The sequence below is a fragment of the Gossypium hirsutum genome, chromosome A04 (assembly GCF_007990345.1).
Source record: "Gossypium hirsutum isolate 1008001.06 chromosome A04, Gossypium_hirsutum_v2.1, whole genome shotgun sequence".
NCBI classification, from domain to species: Eukaryota; Viridiplantae; Streptophyta; class Magnoliopsida; order Malvales; family Malvaceae; genus Gossypium; species Gossypium hirsutum.
The window spans coordinates 14035525-14052363 of record NC_053427.1 but is presented as its reverse complement, the minus strand read 5'-3'; the positions used below and the strand labels follow the sequence as shown (position 1 = coordinate 14052363).

The 16839-nt window shown below is 33.1% G+C and overlaps 3 protein-coding genes, 1 long non-coding RNA gene and 1 pseudogene across 4 annotated transcripts; 1 reads left to right on the top strand and 4 right to left on the bottom strand.

Moving 5' to 3' along the window:
• Positions 1 to 2463: 2463 nt before the first annotated feature.
• LOC107947843 (serum response factor) lies at positions 2464 to 3057 on the bottom strand. Its single transcript, XM_016882354.1, has one exon. The coding sequence runs from the start codon at positions 3055 to 3057 to the stop codon at positions 2464 to 2466; it is 594 nt and encodes a 197-aa protein (XP_016737843.1).
• A 2082-nt stretch (positions 3058 to 5139) lies between these two features.
• LOC121228050 (protein SEED AND ROOT HAIR PROTECTIVE PROTEIN-like) lies at positions 5140 to 6428 on the top strand (annotated as a pseudogene).
• A 22-nt stretch (positions 6429 to 6450) lies between these two features.
• LOC107947842 (pheromone receptor transcription factor) lies at positions 6451 to 8309 on the bottom strand. Its single transcript, XM_016882353.2, has 2 exons — positions 7284 to 8309; positions 6451 to 7187 (listed from the first exon to the last, which is right to left on the bottom strand). Exon 2 carries the CDS (start codon positions 7183 to 7185, stop codon positions 6595 to 6597), a length of 591 nt encoding a protein of 196 aa, XP_016737842.2. The 5' UTR covers positions 7186 to 7187; positions 7284 to 8309; the 3' UTR covers positions 6451 to 6594.
• A 423-nt stretch (positions 8310 to 8732) lies between these two features.
• LOC121227977 (uncharacterized) lies at positions 8733 to 9453 on the bottom strand. Its single transcript, XR_005925493.1, has 2 exons — positions 9329 to 9453; positions 8733 to 8998 (listed from the first exon to the last, which is right to left on the bottom strand). It is a non-coding gene; the product is annotated as an uncharacterized lncRNA (long non-coding RNA).
• A 2960-nt stretch (positions 9454 to 12413) lies between these two features.
• LOC107948434 (elongation factor 2) lies at positions 12414 to 16248 on the bottom strand. The gene is given in 5 exon segments (XM_016882976.2): positions 12414 to 14437; positions 14440 to 15090; positions 15439 to 15526; positions 15641 to 15680; positions 16051 to 16248. Coding segments are annotated over 4 exon segments (2529 nt in total). The 5' UTR covers positions 15644 to 15680; positions 16051 to 16248; the 3' UTR covers positions 12414 to 12650.
• Positions 16249 to 16839: the final 591 nt, after the last annotated feature.

Genomic DNA, 16839 nt, shown 5'->3' with positions numbered 1-16839 from the left:
CATAAACCCTAAATATTAACCTATTATTTAAACTATAATCATAATTTTAATATATTAAAATTAATCTTATCTCTTTTACAATTATATAATAAATTATTTAATATATAATTTAAAAAACATTAATTAATCTAAGCCTTAAACCTCTAATCCTTACCCCTTAAACCCTAACTCATAAACATAGTCTGTAAACCCTAAAAACCAAACACTTAACCCCTAACCCCTAAGTCTTAAACCCCAGCCCTTAAACCATAAACCATAATCACTAAACTCATAATTCATAAACCTTAAAATAGTAACTCATAAACATTAAACCCTTAACCAAATACCGTAAAACCTAAACTATAATGATAATTAATTCAATATTTTAAAATTAATATTATCTCTTTTACAATTATATAAGAAAATATTTAACATATAAATTAAAAAAAATTACTCATATACCAAAAATATTTAAAATATAAACTAAACCCTAAACTCTTAATCCTTAATCCTTAGACCCTAAATCCTAAATCATAAAATATAAACTCTTAATCCTAGACCCCTAACCCTTAAACCATAATCCATAAACCCATAATCTATAAAACTTAAAATAATAACTCGTAAACCTTAAACCCTTAACCATATGCCCTAAATCATAAACCTTAAACTATAATGATAATTAATTCAATATTTTAAAATTAATACTATCTCTTTTAAAATTATATAAGAAAATATTTAACATATGATGTACATCAACATCCATGTGATGTTTTTTGGGGTTTAGTATTTTAGGAGTTATAGTTTAGGGTTTAAGATTTTTTAAGGTTTAGGAGTTTAGTGTTTTAAGGATTATAGATTAGTGTTTATGATTTTTTGGTGGGTTTAGGTTTTTAGGGGTTATATGACTTTTAGTGGCGTTTTACCGAAAGCGCCGCTAATGCTTCGATTTTTAGCGGCGTTTTACCAAAAGCGCCGCTATTGCTCTGTTTTTAGCGGCGTTTTAACAAAAAACGCCGCTATTACTCTGTTTTTAGCGACATTTTTGGTAAAACGCCGCTATTGCTCTATGTTTTACAATTTTTGTGGTGTTTTTTGATAAAACGCCGCTAAAGCCCTGTTTTCCTCACCAAAGCCCAACTATGGTGAAAAACCAAGCCTTTACAACATGGTGCAAAGTCGGAAGAAGGAGAAGCAAAGCCAGGCACTGGTTACAATAAGCCACGGCCAGAAGGAGAAACAAAGCCTGAGTATGGTGAAAAACAAGGCGTTTACATGCCTAAACTAGAAGTAGAAGTAGAAGCAGAGGTTGTGAATGGTGCAACTTCAAAGCGCAGCCAATATGATGCAAATCCAAGCACTGATTACAAGCCAAAGCCACAAGGAGAAGCAAAACCAATCCCTGATTACAAGCCAAAGCCAGAAGGTGAAGTAAAACCAGTGTATGGTTCAAAGCTAGAAGGAGAAGCAAAGCCCTACTATGATGGCAAACCAAGCACTAATTACAAGCCTAATTATGAAGCAAAAAAATACACTTACAAGCCCAAGCTAGAAGAAGAGAAAGGGAAGGCTGAATATGAGAGAAAACCATATTTTGTTCAAACAAAACCAGAAGAAGAAAAGCCTGAAGAGAAAGAACAGCTACTCCCCATCGGTGTTGAAGGGATCGTTTTATGCAAATCAGATTCTAATTACTATCCCATAGCAGGTAATGCAGCTTTGAACATTGTGTATATAGTATTTACTTTGGTTCAATTCTATTTCACGGTTTTTACTAACAGAAATTTTCTTATTTAATATATTCCATGATTGCAGGGGCTTCAGCAAAAGTAAGATGTGTAGCAGCTGACGAGGTTGGGCAGGAGAAAACTGTCCCAATATGCAGTGTAGTAACTGATGCAAAGGGTTACTTCTTTACAACAATATCTGCTTTAAACCTTAAAGATTGCAAGGCGTTCCTTGAAAAGTCTCCATTAGAAAGCTGCAATGTTCCGACAGATGTAAACAAAGGGATAAGTGGTGCTCCTTTTTCAGGCTATCGTGTTTTGAATCAGAAGCATACCAAGTTGTATTCATTGCGGCCTTTCTTCTTCACCTCTGAACCTAAATCAGTTCCTAATGGTTACTAGGATTTGATTGAAGGATGCAACTGCAGTTGATTTCTGGGTTTATTTTTTCCTTTTCTGAGTGATGTTTTTTTTTTCTTTTTTTTTTATTTAATTTTTTGGTCGGTGTGTGACGACCTTTACTTACGCATATCAATACGTACTCTTTTATTATCAATGGAAGGTTAAGCATAAAAGAATTCGAAACAGAAGGAAATAATCTGTAATTTCTCAAAGACCTATAGGTAAGAAAATTTCAATATCACAAACCCTTTACTACTTTCAAAGAAGTGTTTAAATCAAACTAGCCTTCAATTTCTAAAAGAGTACAATAAAAAGAAAACAAAAGAAAAAATCAAATATTAAAAGCCTTATACTGCTCTCAAAGAAAATGGATCATCGTATCATCATCAGCACCACCGTCATCATCATCATGGTGAGGAGATTTATTTAGATCCATGAAACAATTCTCACCCTTTATCTCCCCATCATTGATCTTCCAAACATTATCCCACTGGTTCAAGTTCAACCCTTGCTTATCCATCACTCTTCCATTCCCAAATCTCCCATCATCATTATGATCATCATCTTGACCAATTTCCTGAGGAAAAAGACGAAGAGTAACACCATCATCAAGACCATCACCATCATAGGTATTATCATCTTCAACAATTCCTTGATTAGAAGTACCGGCATCATCTTTACGACCATCAACATTATTATCTTTACCAGCTTCTATCGACAGATAACGATCAATAACTGCATCGGCGTTATCGGAAGTATAAAACCTACCTTGCTCTGAAATAATGACAACTCCAATGTCTTCCCCAGTGATCGATGACAATCGAGCAGCTTTGCTTAGTAAACCCTTTTTCCGCTTCGAAAAAGCCACCCATCGTTTCTTTTGGTTCGGTATTCGCTTAATCTCAATCCTTCTTCGACCGGCCCCTCTTCTTCCTGGTCTTGCTTCATCCATTGCTCACACCAAGAAAACCCAAAAATTAAACACTTAATAAAAATAAATTTAAATATCATCAAAAAGCATTTAGAGGATATATAACATGCACACACACCTAAATAGATAAACCTTAAAAAACGTAAATAAAAGTTGATGATTAGCTTTAAAAGGAAAGACTGTTTTAGTTGTCTTTTAGTACCTCTTTATTTTATTTAAAAACTGTAAGAAAAATTAGGAAATATATTTTACTTTCATAAATAATAATAAGGAAAATTATTATTTTTGGGTTTTTTTTCTTTGATAAGCAAGAAAATTAAAAGTTATATTCCTACCCAAAGAGTTACCGAAAATATTAATATATAAAATCCGGATGTATATAATTTGAATTCCTAAACTTATATTACTCGTCACCATCATTAAAGAAAAATATATGCATTTTTGGTTGAAACTTAATTTTTACTTGTAGTGGTAATTAATTCTTTTGTGACGGATGCTTCTAAAAATATAACAGTTAATCATAAAAAAAATTATATTTTAATTCAATGGCATTGGAGAATATAAAAACTAAAATAATAACCTCGAAAACCCAAGAATTAAACACTTAAAAAGGACAAAAAAAACTTTAAGATCATTAAAGAGGATATATATAATATGCACTCACGTACCAAAATTGATAAAAATAGAAAAGCTTTAGGTCTTTACTTGTTTTATTAGAAGTTGATGATTAGCTTTGGAAAGGAAAGACTATTTTACTTGCCTTTTAATACCTCCTTACCTTACTTAAAAACCGCAAGAAAGTTTAGGAAATATATTTTATTTCGATAAATGATAATACGAAAATTTTTTACTTTTTGGCTCTTTTGCTTTGGTACGCAATTAAATTTAAAGTTATAATCGTACCCAAAAATATTAATAAATAAAATTCAGATGTATATAATTAAACTTATATTAATCATTACCATCAGCAAAAAAAAGTCTATTTGTGACAGATATTATCTAAAAAGGTAAACAGTTAAACATTGGAAAAAAAAATTATTTTGGTTCAACGGCATTGGAGAATCTAAGAGAGACTTAAATAACAGCCTCGAGACGTAGATGGAACTTGTTCAAGAAAGCTGCTAAACTTTCAACGTTATGTGCGGCAAGAGTCGCCATTGTTGTCACCTCTAAGAAGGGGAAAGTATCCATGTTTCAAGATTCGGATACCGTAATCCATCGTTATATTAGCAGAAAAAATTATTTCAAAATATCTTATTCCTGCAAGGAGGAGGAGTTGATGAACAATAAAGTCGCGGAGGAAAGTGTTGATAGTTTGTTGCGTGATCTAAATTAATCTCTAACTTTGCCTTTTGATTGAATTAATTAGTGAAAAGTTGCCTGCTAATTTAGACAAGTTTTTCTACTTGGATTGGAATATTTGAGATCTAAGATAAAAAAGAGTTCTTTTTCATGGTATAATTCGGGTTTATGGAGGTGAAAGTACTCTTATTTTATTTTTTTAATTTTCTTTTTCATTGTAATTAATCTAATATTAAATGTTATTCTTATAAATAATAATATTATAAATCATTATTATTACATAAAATAAAAATTATAAATGATTTATAAATTAATATCTATAATTCTATTTAATATAATTAAATATTAATTAATTATAACTATTATAATTAAATATTAATATTAGTTATTATTATTTAATTATAATACTAAAAAAAACATAGTTTAAATTTAAAATCTCGAGTATTTATTTTTAATAATTTTTTATTTAATTATATTTAAATAAAATTATTAGTGCTTATTCCACAATGAATGTGTCACACAATGTCATTGATTGGAATGTAAGGCTAAAATCTGTGTGATTGCCTGATATTTGGTGTACATGGCCTTTGTAATGTTGGCAATTATGCACGTTAGTTAGTGGTAACCAAGTCCACAATCGCATGGTATGAATCGTGCTAGGAATTTCTACAGTTTTCATGAGTCATTGGCAGTAACTTATGGCTTTGTTACACCAAATATTTTCCCTAATAAAAGCCGCTATGTAGGATAGCCTGCAATATTCTCTTGGTCTACACATTTGCAGGGTAAATAGTTTCAGTCATGGCTTTGTCTCGTCGTCTTTGCTTGCCATTATTATGGGTTCTCCTCCTGTCATTGGGTCATTGCTTGTGCTTGCTTTTGCTGATTCATCTTGTTATAGTATCTAATACGTGTGCATGTGCTTAATATGTAGTCTAGCTGTGTGGTTAGGCAGTCAGTTACAAAAGTTAGTAATCTGTTATATTCTGTTGACAGCAGTTTTAGACTTCATCTTTCTATATAAGCATACGTTGTAAACAGATTAATCATGTATGATAATTCATTACCTTGTGAGTATCGTTTCTTCTTGTGTATTCTTTCACATCTAAATAGGATCATTCTGATGCTGCCAGTCCTCAGCCAAAGCCCAACTATGGTGAAAAACCAAGCCTTTACAAGACGGAACTAGAAGTAGAAGCAGAGCTTGAGCATGGTGCAAAGTCGGAAGAAGGAGAAGCAAAGCCAAGCACTGGTTACAGTAAACCACGACCAGAAGGAGAAACAAAGCCTGAGTATGGTGAAAAACAAGGCGTTTACATGCCTAAACTAGAAGTAGAAGTAGAAGCAGAGGTTGAGTATGGTTCAACTTCAAAGCACAGCCAGTATGAAAGCACTAATTACTAGCCAAAGTCAGATGGTGAAGTGAAGTAAAACCCTACCATGATGCCAAACCAAGCACTAATTACAAAATTAATTATGAAGAAAAAAAATACACCTGCAAGCCCAAGCTAGAAGAAGAGAAAGGGAAGGCTGAATATGAGAGAAAACCATACGTTGTTCAAACAAAACCAGAAGAAGAAAAGCCTGAAGAGAAAGAACGGCTAGCTACTCTCCATTGGTGTTGAAGGGATCGTTTTATGCAAATCAGGTTCTAATTACTATCCCATGGCAGGTAATGCAGCTTTGAACATTGTGTATATAGTACGAACTTTGGTTCAATTCTGTTTCATGCTTTTTACCAACAGAAAATTTCTTATAATATAATCCACGATTGCAGGGGCTTCAGCAAAAGTAAAGTGTGTAGCAGTTGATGAGGTTGGGCTGGAGAAAACTGTCCCAATATGCAGTGTAGTAACTGATGCAAAGGGTTACTTCTTTACAACAGTATCTGCTTTAAACCTTAAAGATTGTAAGGCTTTCCTTGAAAAGTCTCCATTAGGAAGCTGCAATGTTCAAACAGATGTGAACAAAGGGATAAGTGGTGTTCCTTTTCAGGCTATCGTGTTTTGAATCAGAAGCATACCAAGTTGTATTCATTGGGGCCTTTCTTCTTCACCTCTGGACCTAAATCAGTCCCTAATGGTTACTAGGAGTAGGATTTGATTGAAGGATGCAACTTCAGGTAAGAAAACTCAATATCACAAACCCTTTACTACTTTCAAAGAATTGTTTAAATCAGACTAGCCTTCAATTTCTAAAAGATTACAAGAAAAAGATAACAAAAGGAAACTCAATATTAAAAGCCCTATACTGTTCTCAAAGAAAATGGATCATCGTATCATCACCACCACCATCATCGTCATCATTGTGAGGAGGTTTATTTAGATCAATGAAACAATTCTCACCCTTAATCTCCCCATCATTAATCTTCCAAACATTATCCCACTGGTTCAAGTTCAACCCTTGCGTATCCATCACTCTTCCATTCCCAAATCTCCCATCATCATTATGATCATCATCTTGACCAATTTCTTGAGGAAAAAGACGAAGAGTAACACCATCATCAAGACCATCATCATCATAGTTATTATCATCTTCAACAATTCCTTGATTAGAAGTACCAGCATCATCGTTACGACCATCACCATTATTATCTTTACGAGCTTCTATCGACAGATAACGATCAATAACTGCATCGGCGTTATCGGAAGTATGAAACCTACCTTGCTCTGAAATAATGACAACACCAATGTCTTCCCCAGTGATCGATGACAATCGAGCAGCTTTGCTTAGTAAACCCTTTTTCCGCTTCGAAAAAGTCACCCATCGTTTCTTTTGGTTCGGTATTCGCTTAAGCTCAATCCTTCTTCGACTGGCCCCTCTTCTTCCTGGTCTTGCTTCATCCATTGCTAACACCAAGAAAACCCAAGAATTAAACAGTTAAAGAAAATAAACTTTAATATCATCAAAAGCATTTAGAGGATATATAAGATGCACACGCCTACCTAAATAGATAAACCTTGAAAAATAATTACTTGTTTTATTAGAAGTTGATGATTAGCTTTAGAAAGGAAAGACTGTTTTAGTTACCTTTTAATACCTCTTTATTTTACCTAAAAAATAACAAGAAAATTTAGAAAATATATTTTATTGTTATAAATAATAATAAGGAAAATTATTATTTTTTGGTTTTTTTTGCTTTGATAAGCAAGTAAATTAAAAGTCATAATCCTACCCAAACAGTTACCAAAAATATTAATATATAAAAGTCGGATGTATGTAATTTAGAAGCCTAACCCTATATTATTTATTACCATAAGTAAAGAAAAATTTATAATTTTTTTTGGTTGAAACTAGGTTTTCACTTGTAGTCGTAATTGATTCTTTTGTGATGGATGTTTTCTAAAACAATAAGCGACTGATCATCGAAAAAAAACTTATATTTTGGTTCGATGGCATCCGAGAATTTAAGAGGGACTAAAATAGCAACCTCAAGACGTAGATGTTCCTTGTTCAAGAAAGCTGCTGAACTTTCAACGTTATGTGGGGCAAGAGTCGCCATTGTTGTCATCTCTAAGAAGGGGAAAGTATCCATGTTTCCGGATTCGGATACCGTTATCCATCGTTATATTAACAGAAAAAATAATTTCAAAACATCTTATTCCAGCAAGGAGGAGGAGTCTATGAACAACGAAGTCGCAGAGGAAAGTGTTGATCAATCGTTGAGTGATCAAAATCCATCTCTAACTTTACCTGCTAATTACAGATAAGTTTTTGGGTTTTATTAACTCGGACTCGAATATTTGATCTGAAAAGAGTTCTTTCTCATGGTATATTCAAGTTTATAGAGGTGAAAAGACTCTTATTTTATTGTATTTTTATTTTATTTTTTATTGTAATTAATTAAATGTTAAATGTTATTGTTTAGTAATTTTCATATTTTAATTTTTTAAGTAATCTAAATTATAGGTTGAGTGTAAAAGAATTGTGATTATCAAACATGTTGACAGAAAATGGGATTTCTTAATGAACAATGATTGATGAGTCTAGTTAATTGGTTATAATCTCTTCAATGTTATTCATATCAGTTTAATTTGGTAGTATTCATATGTTTATAGTTATGGTGTAAATAAGAAACCAATTAACTGTGATTTGTTGTTTTACTTCACAGTTTCACCATAAGAAACCAATTAACTGTGATTTGTTGTTTTACTTCACAGTTTCATCGTTGTTCTATTTCTACATATTTTCCTATCGTCTTTCCATATATATTTTCATATTTGTTGTAGTGAGTGAGTATCAATCCCAATCTTTATCCAATTAGAAGAGTTAAATTGTAAGAGTTAATAAACATAATTAAATTACTGAAAAATAAAATAAAATCTTAAATTTTGGAAAATTAACCTTGTTTGACTAAAATTATTTAATACAAATAAAGAAGTTAATATAAAATATTAGTCAATTATCTTATTTCAGATTAATACCTTCTAAAACAAGTTTTTATCTTTTTAACATACAAAACTAAATTAATGCTTGTGTACAAGCTCATTTTTGCCCAGTCCATTAAACCAAAAATGACCCAAACCCAATTGGCTCAGTAGTCAAACTAGGGTTTTAGAAAGGCTAAAACCCTAACTAATTTGAAGCCACCAGCCGCACTTGCCCATTGCCACCTCTGCACCGCCACCTGCTCCACCACCCAAGTTTGCCTCCACTTGCACTTGCAAATTAAATGGAGAAGAGACAGATAATAATAAAAAATCATGTAAAATGGCTTTAAAAAGCTAAGCAAAAATCAATTTGGAGATTCGGCAATATTGATCAATACAAAAAGTATTAGATTTTAAAGCAAAACAATATCCAAATAAGAAAGAAAAATAGCAAGCAAGGAGATCGAAAACAAATCCATCGTGATTTTTTCAGTTTACTTTTCCCTTTATTTTTTCTTTTGAATATATATACATATTTCCTACATTTTTTCTTTTTTAAAATAAAAAAAACAATATATATACATAGATATATATAAAAATAAAAATAAAACAAAAAAAACCTTCTTTATTTTCCGGGAACCGTGTGCGGTGGCTGACGAAGGCGGCCGACGCGGTGGCGAGGGGCCGGACCTCTCACCGGAGTAGAATCCCCTGCAGAGAAAAAAAGAAGAAAAGATGATTTTTTTTTAAAACAGATGAGAGAATGAAATTTAAAAAAAAAAATCTAACTTATATAGGCCCCCAAAACGACGTCGTTTTGGGGTTGGCCTTAAACACTGGTCGACTAGTATCCGACCTGACCCGCCTCAAGATTTGCGTGTTTTTAAGTGGAAGGGCTAATTGCACTTTTAGCCCTTCCGCTTTTTTATTGTTTTGAAATTAAATTTTTCATTATTTCTAATTTTACCCCGTAATTTATTTTCCTTCAATTTGGTCCCTTTTGGTGTTGTGCGTTTTGGGAAGGAGGGATATTGTCCATTTTGGTCCTCCCTTGTTATCTGTGTGCCCAAATTGGTCCTTTTCTTTGTATTTTTATTCTGAATTCGCCCCAAACTTCTATTTTAGGTTCAATTTTGTCTTTTATGTTATTTTTTCTATTTTACCATTATTATTATTATTACTATTATCATTATTATTATGTTTATCATATATTACCTAAAGTTCATATTTATTTATACGTTTTACATAATACTTATTTGTATTACTATTATAATAATAATTATTATTGTTATTATTACTATTATATTACTATTATTATTTTTGCTATTTTCATTATTATTATTACTATTATTATTTTTATTTACTACTACTATTTATTATTATTATTATTTTATTATTACTATTATTCTTATTAATGTATTATTACTACTACCACTTTCTACCTATTATTATCTTATTTAAAATATTGTTATTATTATAGCTATTATTTTTATGGTATTATACTATTACGTTTATTAGTAGTATTAGCATTAACTATTATTATTACCATTATATTTATTACTATTATTAGTATTATTATTTTATTTAGTACTATCGTTATTATTAAATTGTTTGTCTTATTAATGTACTATTATTATTTCTTACTTAACTATTATTATTATTAACCTTTTATTTTTCTTGTACATAGCTTGTTCGTTTTATTTCTCCATTTCTGTTCTCATCATTCTTATTATGTGTTTATCTTTATTCTGTTATATTTGTTAATATCGAAATTTTTATTTGCTTGTTCATTCTTCATTATTTTATTTTATTGCGAATTTATGTTATATTAACCTTAATAATTCTTTCATAAAAGCAATTTTGGTATTTGGAAATTCGAGAAAATTGTGCCCTAACTTATTGGGTTTCGATTTTTCTCATTTAACCTAAATAACGGAATATTCTTTTAAATCGCAGTATGAGTTTTGAATAAAATGCTTACTCTCAGAGATGCGAGGTGTTGTGTCCTAACTTACTGGATATGGCATCTTGTTACCTCGAGATAAGATTTTTTTTATAAATAAAGGCACTATTCGGTATTTGGAAGTTCGAGAAATCATGTCCTAGCTTACAGGGTTTCGATCTTTCTCATTTGCCCTGAACAACTGATTATCCTTTTAAAAAAGGGTTAGAATACATAAATTTTAAATAAAAGGCAAGCTCATTCTCAAAAAGCTCAAGATGTTGTGTCCTAACTTACTAGGTGTGATATTTTATTACTTTGAGATGAGAAGGTCTTTAACATCCGTTTCAATTTATTCGATCATTTTTAAATTAGCATTAATATAAAGAGGGATCTATTTCAAATTCTTTCAAGTTTTCAAATCTTCGACACTAAGACACTAATTAATCAACTAGGTACCAATTTTGAGCGTATCGAGGGTGCTAATCCTTCCTCGTGCGTAACCGACTCCCGAACCTGTTTTCTTGATTTGCGTGGACTAAAATCGTTGTTTAAATAAATCAAACCATTTATTAAAAACAACCACTTTTACGAGGTGACCCGATCACACCTCATCAAAAAAGATTGGTGGCGACTCCCGTTTTTTTATTTTCATTTTCAAAATCCAAGTCGATCCCTTTTTTTTCAAAAAAATAGTTTCGACAGTTTAATTTTTAGGTTATAATGTATGGATGCATACATCATCATTATTAAATAAAATAAAAATTATAAATAATTTATCAATAGTTTTATTTAATATAATTAAATATAATTATTACAAATAAATACTAATATTAGAAGCTTTAAATTATGGTCTGAGTGTTCACTTTTTTCTTGAGTACAAATCATTATTATACATAAAAAAAACATCTTAAAATCTCATGTTTTTATTTATAATTAATTATTATTTAATTAAATTATTAGTGTTTATTCCACAATGAAGTGTCACACAATGCCATTGTTTGGAATGTAAGGCTAAAACCTATGTGATTGCGTGATATTTGGTGTACATGGCCTTTGTAATGTTGGCAATTATGCACGTTACTTGGTGGTAGCCAAGTCCACAATTGCATGGCATGAATCATGCTGGCAGTTTCTACATTTTTCATGAGTCATTGGCAATAACTTATGGCTTTGTTACACCAATTTTTTTCCCTTATAAAAGCCGTTCTGTAGGAGATAGCCTGCAATATTCTCCTACTCTACACATTTGCAGGGTAAGTAGTTTCAGTCATGGCTTTGTCTCGTCGTCTTTGCTTGCCATTCTTATGGTTTCTCCTCCTGTGCTTGCTTTTGCTAATTCATTTAAATATCATCACTGTGATGCCCGCAATAACACAATCAAAACCGGTTTAGTTAACAAAAATTTTAATCATCACTTTATACAAATAAAGACTAATTTAATAATTTTTATATTTAAACTTTATTTATTATAAAATTCTGTTGTTACGATTGAAAAGTTTTTAGATATTATTATTTATTATTTTAATTAACTATGAATAAATCATATATATACAGTAAATATTAATTGAAGTTCATTCGTATATATAATATATCAAATTATGATCAGTTATTATTCGAATAAAAAATTATTTTAATAATTTATAAATTTATGTAAATTAAAGTTTTTTTTTTAAATTTATTAAAGTAAAACATAGTAACCGCGATCAGCAGTGTATGTAAATGGATATCAAAACAGTTATGAAGGTAAAGAAAAATATAGGTTTAAGACGATCAATGTTGACTCAAATACATTTCATCAAAACAATAAAAATTAACAACACAGATGGAGAGCGAAGTACATTGTAAAAACCGTCTGAAAAGGACTGAAATGACCTTGCATGATAAGACAGTATGGGTGAAGGCACCCAAAACTACTAACAAGAACATTAAGAGACAGACACCGAAAACAAAAAATTGCAGCAGAAAATATAGCGGCAGAAGCTGAGTTATTCTCAACCTTACAGTTTGTCCTCGTACTCAGAAAGTGGGGTCATCTGCTCCTTCAATCCCTTCCTCTTACGGATCTCAGCAACATGGGCTGCTGCTTGGGAACCAGGTTCCAATGGATCTGATGACATCATATCCCAGTGATCAAACACACATTGTGGGAAAGCCTGTCCGGAGGTTGCAGCCCTCAGAGTGCTGGAGAATCCAAAAGACTCAATAACTGGAAGGTAGGCCTTGATGTTGTAAAGTGGAGTACCAGGCCTCTGCATCTCCTCAAACACATGTCCACGCTTCTGGTTAAGAACACTGTAAATACCACCAAGTGCCTGCTCAGGGGCTTGAATCTCAACCAAGTAAACAGGCTCCAGAAGCCTTGGTTTGGCCGTAAGCTGAGAAGCATAGAAAACCCTCCTGGCAGTCGGAATGATTTGACCACCACCTCTGTGGATAGCATCAGCATGGAGAACCACATCACAGACTTCAAAGCAGATACCCCTCATGTTCTCCTCAGCCATCGCACCTTCCTTTGATGCCCACTGGAACCCCGCAACTACAGAGTCCTTGATTTCATTAAGGTATTGAACTCCTTTACACATATCAACCACCATGTTAGGACCAGTTGTCTCAGGGCCAAAACACCAAATCTTCTTAGCAAGATCTTTGTCCCAACCATACTCCTCGGCCAAAATCTTGGAACGAACCTTGGGATCATCTCTTGGACCAATACGACCTTCGTCAATGGCCTCAGCAAGACCTTCCTCCAAGGGTCGAGCTTCCATGTACAGACGGTTGTGCTTGTTAGGAGACTTGCTCATCACAGTCCTGCAAGACCTCTCAAGGACAGTCTCACGGAAGGACACAACGGGGTCTGACTTGATGATCTCAGCACCACCCATGAAATCTTCTTGTAAATCCTTGAGACAGATCTCAAGGTGGAGCTCTCCAGCACCAGCAACAATGTGTTCACCAGACTCTTCAATGGTACAGACAACCATAGGATCAGACTTGGCCAAACGCTTCAACCCTTCAACAAGTTTGGGAAGATCTGATGCAACCTTGCACTGAACAGCAACACGGACAACAGGTGAGACAGAAAACTTCATGGCACGTATTGGGTGGGCATCAACTTCCTTCTCATTGGTCAATGTAGCATTCTTGGTGATGAACTGATCCAAACCAACCATGGCAACTGTATTACCACAAGGAACGTCCTCAACTGTCTCCTGCTTCTTTCCCATCCAAATCACAGTTCTCTGTACACTCTTTACATACAAGTCTTTCTTCTCCCCAGGTACATAGTTTGGACCCATGATTCTGACCTTCAAACCAGTTGCAACTCTGCCAGAAAAGACACGACCGAAAGCAAAGAACCTACCCTTATCAGAAGCGGGAATCATCTTTGAAACATAAAGCATAAGAGGACCCTCAGGATCACAGTTCCTAATAGCATTAGCATAGATATCATCAAGAGGACCCTCATACAAGTTCTCAACACGATATTTCTGAGCCACGCTAGGAGAGGGTAGGTGAAAGATCATCATTTCCAGGAGAGCACTGCTTGCAGGAAGCCAGGTCTGCATAACACGCTTCATGAGGGCCTTACCCATCAAGTCCTTCTCTTCAGACTTCATGGTGACACCAAGCTTTTGTAGCATGGGCCAGAGCTTATCTTTCTGGTCATTCATACAAGTGTTGATGATCTGCTTGATGGGCTCATAACAGAATTGAACAAAACCACGCTTGCAGGTGGCAGTGCCAGTGTTCTTGGTGGTCCATTTCCTGGTAGCTGGATCAAAAAGTTCTCACCCCAAAGTCTTTCCATCATTTTGGACTCATCGACTCCAAACTTTGAGGCATACATTTTAGCGAAGTTGGTCAAGGTAAAAGCCCAACCATGCAAACCAGCAGAGAAGGCAACTGTTCCCTTCTCAGGGTAGACTTGAACATCACCAAGAAGAGGATCTTCATAGGTGGCCATGATGACATTAGCATTTTCGATCACTCTCTGGAATGTCTGGTAAGCCTCCTCTCCATCAACCTGAAGCTCAAGGAAGCACCTGTCCATCTTGTTAACAGTCAAGACAGGCCTGATCCTTTCTCCAAGAGCCTGACGGAGGACAGTCTCTGTTTGGACACAGACACCTTCAATACAGTCAACGACCACAAGGGCACCATCAGTAATACGAAGTGCAGCTGTGACCTCAGATGAAAAGTCAACGTGCCCAGGGGAATCAATAAGATTGATGAGGTACTCATTCCCTTGCCTCTCTCCTTTGTAGCTCTTCAAAGAATCATCACTCATTTCATAATACAGAGAGATACCAGTAGACTTAATTGTGATCCCACGCTCAGCCTCATCGGCACGGGTATCTGTCATACGAACATCACCAGCAACTTCTTGTGCAATGATACCAGCAGCAGCCACAAGTGAATCAGTAAGAGTAGATTTCCCTGCATATCACAACAAATAAATCAAAAATGAAGCCCAAAAAATTCAACACCTTAAAACAGCACAATAACATATTAATAATTTCTATTATCAAGACCTCAAATACTTCCACGCTAACAAATTAAACTGGATCTCATTTGTAACTATTCTAGCATAACTTTTAAAGCTTACTTGTTCATTTTACCATTACTGATCTTTTGAAAAAGCTTACCCAGATGAAATTTAATAAATGAAGTGATGACACATGGACAAAAACAGCATTAACCAAAACATTAAAGTATACTAACAAGTTTGACATTTTACATCAGATTCAGTGATAAACTGACAATACACATGAATTAAAAACATACCATGATCCACATGGGCAATAACAGACATATTACGGATGTTGTGCTTCCGGTCCATGATAGCACGAAGCTCCTCAGCTGTAAACTTCACCTGTAACATATCCAACATAAATCGAATTAAACAACATACACAGCAAAAACTTAAACTAAAACTAAACAGAAACTCAGCTAAAGAAGAAACACGTATTATATTGAGAGAGCTCACCATCTTGACTTGTCTTCAAATTACACTTAACAATCAAAACCTGCCCATCAAACAAAAACAAAGTTCTTAATCTTCCAAGCTGAATGAAAACATGAGGAATCAGCAAAATCTCAAAACCCCAAAACTCATCCAAAGGAAAAAACGAATATCTCGAGATCTAAGTTCATATTAGCTAGTATAGCCAATACACAGAAAATATGAAAAAGAAATGGAAAGAAAATACCATAGAAGTACAACCGTTTTCCTAAGAGCGAAGTAAGTGCATAGTTTACTACTAAACAGATTCAAAATGAAAATGAAAACAGGATCTAAGACTAGAAACGATTAAAAAACCAATAACAGATGAACAGTTAGGATCTAAATGGAGAGTAGAGACAGATCTCAAAGAAGATGGAGAGAGAAGAGCAAACCTTAGAGTTAGGCGGCGAGAGAAAAGGGATGAAGATTGCAAGAAAAACTCTCCTTCTCTCGAATGAGAGGTAGACAAAGAAGGATAGGCTTTATTTATATTCAACGAGGTGCCGACTAAAGTCTGTTTGAGAGTGGCCATGTAAGGGCGTCTCAGCTAGGGTTATCTTCGACTTTCGAAACCTTCGTAAGATATTTTCAACTCTTTTTCATTTAATACTTAATTGGTTAAAATATACTTTAAGTTTGTGTACTTTTTATATATTTTAAATTTAGTCCTCTTACTTTTAATTACAGAATTTTAGTACCCTTACTTTTAGATTTTAAAATTCAAGTCTAATTTTTTGCAATGTAAAAATCTTCTATTAAATTTTCTGGTGCAACATTTTAAAATAATAAAATATTTACTTGGTAGTCATTTAACAAGAAAAAAAAGCTTTATAATAAACTTAAATTTTGATAGAATAAGTTTATCAGTGGTAACAATTAGACTTGCATTTTGAAATTTGAAAAGTAGAGGATTAAAATCCTTAAAATAAAATAAAAGACTAAATTTCAAATGTACGAAAAGTATAAAGAATTGAAGCATATTCTAATTTGCTCTCTCATTTTTTTTCCTTTTTAGTAGAAATTTTAGTAGAAAATATAGATTCGATATTTATTCTTGATCGATTTCATCACACTTCTTAAATATATATACATTCAATTTCCAAATCTCCAAAGAATTTATTCTTTTATAACTCCTAAAGAATTTATAGGATATCTTAATTTTCTTATTTATATATTTATAA